Raw genomic sequence first — 11400 nt, 5'->3', positions numbered from 1 at the left:
GGCGGCGGCGGCGCCGGGGCGGCCCGCGGCTTTACAGCCTGAACAAGCAGCGGGGAAAGGAGAACGCAGCGGGGAGTGCTGAACCCGGTTCCCCGCAGGCTCTCCCCGCAGCTTTCCCACAACTCTGTTCTAACTGAAACGCAACGGCTGATCACTCCCGTGAATTACAAATTCCAAACCAAGTTGCTAGCTGAACGTGCATTTCTGAAGCAAAAATCACGTAGAGCTTCTAGTTGCTAGCATGATAGCGTATCACCGGCAACGTTATTTTCACAGAGTTTCTATGCGCCGGCATCTTTGATTCGGGCAATAATATCGGAAAGAAAACTAAGGCAAAAAGCTTGAACTATTTGTAATGGGTTCTGCTGACCTAATTCTGTCAGCAGCCACGATTAAACCCTGTCAGCAGAAGTCTGCTGCTGCTACCTGTGTACCTTCAGCACTTTTATCTGCATGACATGTTCCAGAGACACGCGGTTTATAAAAGCTCTATATTTTAGAGAACTCTGCTAATCTAAACATAATGGATTCCGCGTTGCTAGCTTACTGCCTCCGTTCTTTTGTTGCATTTCATTTATTGGTGCAGCAACTCACTTCCATGCAACCCTGCTTTTCTACTTCTACTTTTGCCTTTTCCCTTGTGAGATGCCATTTTTTTCATTTTAGTGTATATTTTTAATTGGAATAAATGTATTGATCACACTCTTTTCCCATCCAAATGCACAAATGGAGAGCTAAACTTGAAATCATTTTGCTGGAAGTTACTTAGGCAGTGGAAGTTACACCATGGACTGTAGCGTACAGCTTATAAAGTTGAATATCGATTTATTTACTATACGCTGTTTTGTGGCATATAATAAAAAGAAAGATGCGTAACTCTTAAGATGCCCTTCACGTTGCTTCAAGCCAGTAAGAGAGGCGTTCATGTCTTCCTTCATCTCGGTCTGTCCTCGCTTAATCTTCTCTGTGGCCTGTTTCTATACATCACTCCTTTCCTGGTAACAGCTGGCACCTATGCAAAGGCAAGTACCTTGACCTTGCCTTGATGTGCTATTTGCATAAATGTAGAGAGTAACAAGAAAATGAATACCAGCGAAAATCAGAAAGCGGAGCCATGACCAAATACAGTGTTTGGCGGCTGCTGACTTAAAATATAAAATGAAATTTGTATCACAAAAAACCCCCAAACTTCCTACTTGCTCACAGGCTACTTAACAAAACGGAAGGTTCTCTGCACAGAACAGGAGTACCTCTGGAGGCGGCCATTTCAGCAGGCCACTTCAGCTGCAGGACTTTCAGGATGTGGCGTGGTTTTTTTGGTGAAAGAAGGATGCTGTTATCTTCTAAAGGGTGACACAATCACCCTTTGAAGCTAATTGGAGGTGGTATGCTGACCTATTGAAAGAGCAGAGCAGGGCCATATTTAAGGCAACAGATTTTTTAAAACGTCTTTATCCCTCTTTCTCTAGCGTTAATCATCAACAGAAAGTTATCCAGGCAAGTATTTTTTACTTACGTATGCAAGTTGCTTGTTTGTTTATTCTTAAGCAAAACTAATTTAGCTAAGAACAGAACTGCTGGGTGCTTTTGTATTAAACATCTGTTCTCAAATAGCCATATTTAGCCTAATATTCTTATTTTGCTGATGAAAACTAAGTTTAGAAACTGCTTTGCCGCTGCTTTTTTTTTTTTGCCAGTGTGAGCTGTATTTCGAGCGATGGTGTTGAAAATCAAGCTGCAATTCTTTTGACAAGAAAATGGCCGATATGTTTACTGTAATTCCTTACACTGCGGTTACTATAATGTATTGCTAATGTAAAAAACACTACAATGAACTTAGTATTCGTTAAAGAACTACCCAGCTTACACACTGAAAAAATATGGACTATGAAGAATAAGATAGCATCTCTTAAAATTTTAGTCTGGGCTGGGGCGGGGGGGGGGGAAGAATTTTCGAAAGATCCAAAGTACACTAACCACATAAGCTGCCTGAATCCGTGTGTTGTCTATAGCAACATTAGCTGAAAAAACCCCAAACCCACAAACTTTTATGTCGAAGCGTATATAATACAGTAGCTAGCTTAGCTGACGACTTGGTAGACCCGTGCATTCCAGCTTATATGCCAGAAATGGGAATCTGAACATGAAAGAAGGGGGTGAAGACGTAGCCCTAAACCTCCTGTGGACACCCAGAAACATGGATACATTCTCTTCAGTGTTTCAAACTATTCTGCAGTACGTCCCTGCCCAGTTTGTTGAAAATGGTTTGGGGAGAGCATACAAGGCCAGGTTTTCCAAGCCTCGATACTCTGCACGGGGACAGGTTATTAAATGTTTGAGAGTGCAGTAGAGGTGTAGATTTGAATGAGATGCTAGAGGGAAGAGGGAAGAGATCTGCATTATGACTTTCTCTGCTTTTGAGTGGGTGTCGATGTTAGGGGAGAATTAGTCAGATGAAAATCGATCCTATTTAAAATACTAGAATTCATTTTTCTGCCAACTAGTTACTGAACTAATCCACGTATAGAACATTGGTTTTATTTTTTATGTTCCCTCTTGGATAATACAGAATGATTGTTTTGGTCTGAAAGTTTCATCACTCCATTTGATTTTTGATGGCAAAGTAAACCTTCTGCTTTTTAATTTCTTAGCAGCGTGACCACCACAGGCTAAAGGGGCTCTAATCAGTTTGAGGTATCTGAAGTTGCTGTACGTGTTCGGAGCCTTGTTGGCGTTACTCGGTTATGATGTCACTGTGTCTCCATAATGTAGGTATTTTAACTTTCTCCGAGCAAAAGGTGAAACTTTTGTACTCTAATGGCTTAGGGAAAAAGCCCTATGAATATTTTCAGTAATTATCATCAAAAAAACTATGATTTTGAACTAGAAACTTATATTCTAATACTGAAGCAAAGAAGAGTTAATAATTACATGGCAGGGGGGAATGAAAGATGAGTGATAATAATGTGCTGATGTACGAAAGACCTTGCATCAGCAGATGTGGTACACTGATTGCACGCTTTTTGATACTATCGAGTGGCATTTCATTTAAGGAGAAAGAAGAAAACGTGTACTTTTTATCAATCATGTTTCTTGTAATTCAATAAATAGCATTTCCAAAGAAAGGTACTTTTTAGGAGAACCAGGAATTTTGGATTGAACAGTGAGACAGTAAGTTCTTTTTCAGAGGGAAGCAAAACCCCAAATCCCACAATGCTGTCCTCTTACCGTACAAAAGTACGTAGAAAAATGTTACAGAAGAGAAACGTTACATGCGCTGTGTGCACCTACCTGAACAAATAAATCGCTTGTATTAAAAGGGTTTTTTTTTATATTCTTTCTGTAAATGAAATACCTCTCCGATTCCTGTACCGGGAAGAAACTGGGTCAGCTGAGGTACTGAGTACCTATGGGCATACCGTGGTACCCCCATTCCCTGGTGCACTGATACGCGGTCGTACACTCGGATCCTCTGAGGGCCTTAGTGGTTTATCGCGGCTGGCTTATGAATGACTGTCGGAAGCGTAGCTTCCACTTTTCACCACACAAATGGACAAGGGTGAATCCTGGTTTTTGTGGAGAAAAACCCCTGAACTTGAGAAGACCACAGCAAACTAGTCAGAGGGAAACCTGAGGATGAACTGTTTAAATAGGAGCAAGGAATCTCCCCAACTTTTATGATAGGAAAGTTATTTTTAAAAGCCAGTTGTGCTATTTTTGTGGCTGCAAAAGTGTGGAAACGAGAGGAAGGGTGGCATTTCCTAATGGCACTTGCTAGGAAAAGCCACGATCAGCACGTGAGGTTCTATTCCCAAATTTCTAATTTGAAGGGACAAATACTAGACTCTGCCCGTGTTAGTGCAGTTTGATCTAAGACAATAGCAGGCTTGAAGCAGTTTTAACTACAGCTTTATATTACACAACGAGCAAAACTTTCTCGTGTCACAGCTTCCTGGGCAAATGACTTTCCCTTGGACTTGCTTTATTTCCAGTGCTCCCTGGAATAACAGATAGAGAGTAATTAATTTCCCGGCACGTGAAATGCAGAGACTGGCAGGAAAGGCTTCTAGAGCAAGCAGCTTGCTGTATAGTCATACTAAAGCTAACGTGACAATTAAGTTGTGGTGGTATGATTAAGACCAATTGTAGAAACCAAATTTGAAGTAACATTCCAAGCAGAACTGACGACCCCTGGCATGCGTAAGAAAGGGAAACACATGCTCTAGAGCACTTTGATGAAATGCTGAGAATAAATTTGGACTGCATCTTTAAGTACCTTACTAAATGATACAGAAATTACTGTTCACAATTTTTCTTTTGTACTGAAAGATACAGTCATGTGGCAAATGAACCCTGGGGATCTTGGAAATGCACGGTAATTTAGACTGTTTTAAAAATATCTTTAATCCATAAGTAATGGCATTCTGCCACAACTGCCTTTGAGCAGAGCCTTCCTGATAATTTTTAAATGGTTAAATGGCTCAAAGAAAAGTAACGTAAGTGAATGCTCTGTATTTAGTTTTAGATTATTCTACAAACCTGAAAATTTTAAACAGCTGTTACATATTATTTACCTAATACATTGGTCTGTATATTTTTGACACCTAAAGTAGGCTGGCAGCTGTTAGTCACAAAGTATTTGTGGAAGGAAATCCACCTCCAGCTTACTGGCGGTCACCAAGGATTTTAAAGATTGAACAGACTCAAAAACTTGTCTGTCTATCTGCAGTGCCGATATTTAGCACAGTTCCTATTTAGATTAAGACGGTCTAACCACTGATGGAATGAAGAAGTTCACCGTCATATCTGGCAACTGCTTTCACGATACTTTTCTTAGTATTTGCTACCACTCCATGGGTTTCTGTAACAGCTTTACATTGGCATCTATTTTCTGTGATCCTTGGGAAAGTATTTTCTCATAGTGGCAGATAATGCTGGACATACAAGCTTGAGGACGGTCATAAAGCAGTCTTCTACCAGTGAGGAACTGTACTCAGAGAAGCACCGTTTTCTTCCTGTTAATGCAAATAGTTTGGGTTGTCTGCCTTAGCCTTTAAATAAGGGAAAACTTCATGAAATACTTGCTCATTGGTCTGTCTGTGTTCTTGAGTATTTTCAGTTCTTTTCTATTAAAGACGTTCTGAAGTGCTCAGTGAGAGTATACCAGCAGGCTAGAACCCAATACAGCTACGTGCACAGGGGTAGAAAGAACTTGATTGGATTTCAGACTAGAGGTGTCTATCCTTCAGTGCCACACACAGATTACAGGGAAACCTGAATTGGGGGGAGGGAAAGCAAAGGTAATTAGGTTGAAGGTTTATCGTTGCCTAAGTTATAGTAAAACTCCATCTAGAAAGACAGAGCATTAGCTTAACCAAACGTTTTAAAATCTCCTCTGCATGACCGACTTGGGTTAAACTTGTTTGCTAGATGGGAGTAACGAAGTATCAGCCAGGGGCGAGAGCAGCAGGATTAAGAATCTGTGTCCTGATCATAGTGAGACTGCAGGCTACTGGATATTGAAAGTCAAGCTTTGCTGCTGCATGCTGTCAAGTCTTTTCATCTCATCTTTCCTTTATAAAAAAGGCGGTGATCCTGAGGATTTAGTTCACTTCCATGTCTGATAAACCTCTCCCTCTCTCTGTAAGAGGGAAGTGCTAGCTTACACGTACAGTGATACTGACAGCAGTTTGACTCTTCCAGATTCAAACCAGAGTTCTAGGAAGGTAGGAATGCTTTGCTGTGATGCACAGAACAGCCCGTGTGACACACGTTGCCTTTATTTTCAGGGCACAAAATCAGGGATTCTGGCAATTTTGCTGTATGAATGCAAAAGTGGGCACTTCAGACAGGTTACAAGTCCATCTAGGAATCATTTAAGCTTTGGATGTCTTACTCATAAGAACACAATACAGCATGCTCTAATACTGATGTTTATAAATGGTACGAAGCGTGGCGTTTTTATTAACTTCCTCTAAAACTCAACTAAAAATCTTCTGACTGGAAATCAGATGAGATGGTCAATAGGTAGAAAGAGGAGTTGAGAGAAGACCTAAAGCAATGATCGGAGTGTTGTGTTGAGACTTGCTAAGAAAGGTGGCAGAAAAAGCAAAACTGGAGAAACGTGTAGTAAAAGAATGGGAAAAGAAGTAAAGAATGGATATAGTTTATCCAACAAAATAGTTTATCCAAAGATTTGTAAGTGAGGATCAGGAACATGCTGTGAAAGTCAGAAGCCACATTAGTAGATGGAAAAAGATTATCGGAGTGCATTGTACAGTTACGGTGTTATGCAAACGCATAACTAGAGATAAAGACAAGGATGTTGTTAGGCCTTAGGAAACCCCTAAACGTGAAGGGGAGGACAGAGGAAGCAGGGAAGGATCGCAGTCTTAAAGGGGAGGAAGTTTCACAGAGGGAAAAATAAGGATAAGAAGTGTGGCCTACTGAGGTTAGTAGACGGCAGCGCTAGTAAATACTGGTCTGTAACAGTCAGACTCTGCATAGGTCATTCTGCTTTTTTGGGGTGGAGATGATCTGTGATGGCAGTTAGCTATGGCTCTGTCAACACGGTTAAGGTCCAGAGATCACTCTGCTGGTACACCGGCTTTCCCAAGCGTACGACGAGGCTGGAAGCAAGAAATTCTCCAATAATACCCCTTTCCCAAGATCAAGCATCCCTTCTGCCAGGGTGTTGCTTACATGGGTTAATACTTTCTGCAGCTGTCTCCTAAGTCGGTTCCTATTCAGGTCTGATAACTAAAACTCTGAGCCAACTGAAAAGCCATGCTGACTGGCCATTTAGCCAAAAACTGCAGGCTGAGAGTAGAACACCAAAGACAGTAAAAGACAACCCCTTAATCTTACCATGCATCAAACCAAGGCGTGGAAAGACCTAGTATTGAGCACGGTCACATTTCGATACTGTATACAGCCTGAACTTGGCCGGTGGCTTATGCACAACTGAAGCATGGAAGCACGGCAAATTTGAAGAAAATGTAATACAGACTTGAAAGAGGCTGTTCCTCTGAAGCACCAGCTTTATTTCACCAGGTCAGCTCACAGTTTCTTCCTTCACATTATATAGTGTCTGACATAGCTTTAAGAAATGCTATTATGACTGAATACTAGGAATGAGAGAACAGAAGAATAGCTTGAAATTGAGGAAAGCAAACACCTTGAGTGTATTGTTAATGCACTGTTTGTCCTATCCACAATGACATTTTCTAGTACCCACTTGCTTTGCAACATGGTTCTACAAACACTTCATTTAAGTTAGAGACGTAAGCCTGTGGAAGTCACAGATTTGTACTGTGATCACTGTGTTCTTCTGTTAGCAAGCAGTTACTAAGGCTGGAAATGAGGCTATTGGAACTGTAGGAGCCTAGAAAAGTCTCAGTATGCCTCAGTGTCCTCTAAGATTGTGGGTTTTGACTTACTACCAGTTAATATGCAAGCTGTGTGTACACCTGGGATTCCGTTACTTCAAAGGAACTATAGCAAAAAATGTTTAACAATCTGGCATCCGTAACATTAAACATTACACAAACGTGAAGTGAATTTTGCAAGTATTTCAGAATTCAGAAGCCATTTAGTATCAAAAGGAGATTGAGAATTTATATTTCTTTATATATATACACTTTTATATATATATAAATAAATTTTACCTTTCTACAAACATATTATAGATGACCACAGTTCTTGATCACAGAGTACAGTCAAGCTTCTTCACTTTATAGCTGTTCAGTCTACATGTACTGGAGTCATGATCAAGAATAACTCGATGAAACAAGAGGTTACATAATTACTTTAGAAGAGAACTTTTATTTTAGAGTAGACTGTCTCAGTAAATTAGGTTGGTAGGAGCAACTAGTTTCAGCACTAATGGAGCCAAGCACCTGGTCAGTTCATGACTTGACTTCAGTTTCTTCTACTTGAGGCAGTGTATCCCAAACTGGTTCCTGAATGTGTTCAGGTATTTTCTCTATCTTAGTCTAAAAGGAAAGCAAAGCAACCATTTATTACACCAACTACTTAACATCTAACTACCTTGCTTTATTTATTCTCGTTTGAGATATTTATCAGATTAAAACTGCCACCTAGTGGCGTTTTCAAGCAATACAGCCTCTTTACCGTTTAATACTTTGGAAAATGTTCCTTCCAAACCACACGCATTTCCTCTGCTGATTTTCTAAAGACTTCAGTAGTTATTGGTACTTGCATCAGGACTTAGTCTCGTAACAGTTAATAAGGTGAAATGGAAACTTACCTTTTTTACTTCCATGGCAACCCCTTCAGGTAAGTTTCGTTGAACATACTCCAAGTAAACTGCAGCAGTACTGCTTGTTAGGTATTTTAACTAAAACAGAAATAATGTTTTTTTAATGAACTACTATTATTAATACTTCAAACAGAATACGAAAAAAAAAGAGTTTGCCCTAGCTTCTCTAGTTCTTGCTATGGGACCAAACATCTTACAGGAAGGCAGCTTCCGTAATACTAAACAGAGGCAGTTGAGCTGTACACAACTCTCACACAAGTATAAAGTAGTTATTTCACTCCACAGAACTGCACATACTGCCTGTGATCACATGCGTTGATTATGATGGAAGTGGTGTAGGTATCAGGTGAAATTAATTACAGGTTATGCAAGAAATACCAGCTTTTGCATACTCTCAAAGTTCAAGCTTGTTATAAATCCTGCAACTCCAGAATTCCATTGAATTACTGATTTTCTAGTTTCTCCTGGATGGCAAAAATAGTGCTTACGGTCTGTGGGCAGCCATTTGTACTGCACTAATGTCTGGGGACTTAAAGCAAAGTCCCATTTTGCTAAGCACTGTGCAAATATACAGTAAGACATCCAGGAGCCACAAAATGCTGGCAGTGAGCCTTTCTTCTAAGAAAGTCAACCACAGCTGCATTCTAAACCATACAGAACTCTGTGTCATCAGCCACAGAGCTAGTGGTTTGTATACCCTTCCTTTCTTGTATTTCCCCCACGCAGTTTTAGTTTGCCACGTGATGTTGCATAGGGCAAAAGTATGCATGTTCAAAAACATCAGACAAACTCACAAAGAACAGAACCCTTAGTGACTGGCAATGACAATGATTTAACTGCATCTTCTTCCCTTCCTGAGAAAGCTCCTATCCCACTGATTCTTGGAAACCAAAGCATAAAACATATAAAGATAACCCTCAACTCTACCTTATTTTTTAATCATTCTTTCAGCTGTTAAGATGATGGTCAAAATCAGCCTTTTAATCCAAAAATTACGTAGGCTGTACATTCAGAATAACTTCTGTTATATCTGATGTACCTAGGCCAGCTGTTCCCTGCACGCTCCTCCCCAACCCAAGTAAATAGGAAGTTTGTGTTCACTCCTGAACTAACATCTATTAACATCTTTGAATTGTGCACCTAGAACGTACTTTTTTTTTTAAACATCGTTCTTACCTCCAAACACATGTAATGTGTTCTCATTTCATACTGAACTCTGTGCTTCTTGTAAATGTGTACAGATTTTAAAAGTGTCAATCGTTCTATCTTCTTTGGAGGTTTATGTCTGAACAAAGCACAGAAAGAAAATTTCATTTTATATAAAGGATGCTAATACAAATTATCTGAAAGATTATGCTGAAATCCCTGTTCTTATTTGACATTTAGAAGATCTACAAGGAAGTATTAAACACTGGTGCAGTTTATTATTAACCCACATGGGCATGGTTAACACTCGGGTATTAACGAGCATTAGTTCAGGGAAGCTAGAGCACTGACAACTGTGCTTACAGTACTGTCAACATCCTTCACGTAGTTAAAATGCACTTCTACTACGGCAGTGCTGAGTGTAGAACTCCTGCTGCTTTTTCATCACTGTGCTGCCATCTAAGAAGCGTTAGGTTTATAATCTGAGAAAAAATGTCAGATCACACCTGTTTCTTCCGAAGAAAATACTTCTAAGCACAGAACCTGAATTACAGTAGATGACATAAGAAGCATCTGACACCACATCAGTCTACAGATCAGTTACTTACACTTTTTCAACAGAGATGCCAAGTTCTTTAGCTGCAAGCACTGCAAAATATTCATAGCTGTCCAACACAGCTTTATCGTGGCCTTTAACTAAAAGGGACAATCTCTTGTACAGTGTTTCTGGCTCATCTGAAATAGATACCTGCATTTTTAAAGAAAGGACAAGTTACCACTCCATGTTCTCCTTAATTAATGCATGCACTGCGTATTTTCTTAGCCTGTGCGCCCCATTTGTAAAAGAGGAAAAAAAACACACACTGTTAGCCGGTTATTTTGGTTTATCTGCAAGAGGCTGACAGTATTACCTTGACTGACAGTTCTCACTCTCATCAGGGAAGCCAAAAGTGTGAAGAGATACCTAACTCCTGAACATTTAGGTAAAATTTCTTGATCAGAAAAGGAAAGGGAATGCCAGATAAATATAAGGAGGACAACACTAGCAAAGGCAAGAATGAAACTCATTGTTAAAGCAAGTCTGGAGCAGCAATATTTGTATTTTAAATAGCGGTGTGAGAATACCTGAAATTCTCAGACTTCGCTTGGGTATGGACAATAACTAGAACATTAGGGACAGTAACCAGAATTCTCACTTTACCAAGTCAGTTATAAGGCTACTTTAAACATAGTAGGCTTCCCCAGGCATATTATCTTTTATGTTTGTCCAGGTACAAGTTTATGAATTTCAGTTACAAATTTATGACTTTCAGTTAGAGCTTCAATTTCTGATGGCCTGGGCTCACTGATCATAGAATCAGAGAATCAGGAAAGCTGGTTAATATTCAAGCTCCTCCAAGCTCAGGAGCGATGCATCCCAACAAAGAGGAAGTCAGGCAAAAACACCAGGAGGCCTGCATGGATGAACAAGGAGCTCCTGGACAAACTCAGACATGAAAAGGAAGCCTACAGAGGCTGGAAGCAAGGACAGGTAGCCTGGGAGGAACACAGAGAAATTGTCTGAGCAGCCAGGGATCAGGTTAGGAAAGCTAAAGCCCTCATAGAATTAAATCTAGCCAGGGACATCAAGGGCAACAAGAAAAGATTCTATAGGTACGTCAGGGATAAAAGGAAGACGAGGGAAAATGTGGGCCCTCTCCGGAACGAAACAGGAGACCTGGTTACCTGGGACATGGAGAAGGCTGAGATACTCAACAACTTTTTTTGCCTCAGCCTTCACCGGCAAGTGCTCGAGCCTCACCACCCAAGCCGCAGAAGGCAAAGGCAGGGACTGGGAGAATGAAGAGCCGCCCACTGTGTGAGAACATCAGGTTCGAGACCATCTAAGGCACCTGAAGGTGCACAAGTGCATGGGACCTGATGAGATCCATCTGTGGGTCCTGAAGGAACTGGCGGATGAAGTTGCTAAGCCA

At 40.5% G+C, this 11400-nt stretch overlaps 1 protein-coding gene across 1 annotated transcript in view; it reads right to left on the bottom strand.

Moving 5' to 3' along the window:
- Positions 1-7799: 7799 nt before the first annotated feature.
- Positions 7800-11400, bottom strand: part of MRPS10 (mitochondrial ribosomal protein S10) — a 5825-nt gene continuing 2224 nt past the window's right edge. Inside the window, exons 3-6 of the mRNA XM_009330168.1 lie at positions 10036-10175; positions 9458-9566; positions 8270-8359; positions 7800-7994 (exon numbers count right to left, since the gene is read on the bottom strand). Coding sequence (XP_009328443.1) covers positions 7908-7994; positions 8270-8359; positions 9458-9566; positions 10036-10175 — 426 coding nt within the window. The 3' untranslated portion in view covers positions 7800-7907. The remainder of the gene's footprint in view (positions 7995-8269; positions 8360-9457; positions 9567-10035; positions 10176-11400) is intronic.

Source organism: Pygoscelis adeliae, unplaced genomic scaffold (assembly GCF_000699105.1).
Source record: "Pygoscelis adeliae isolate BGI_AS28 unplaced genomic scaffold, ASM69910v1 Scaffold308, whole genome shotgun sequence".
Lineage (NCBI taxonomy): Eukaryota > Metazoa > Chordata > Aves > Sphenisciformes > Spheniscidae > Pygoscelis > Pygoscelis adeliae.
The sequence above is the reverse complement of the archived record's forward strand: the minus strand, read 5'-3'. Positions and strand labels throughout refer to the sequence as shown.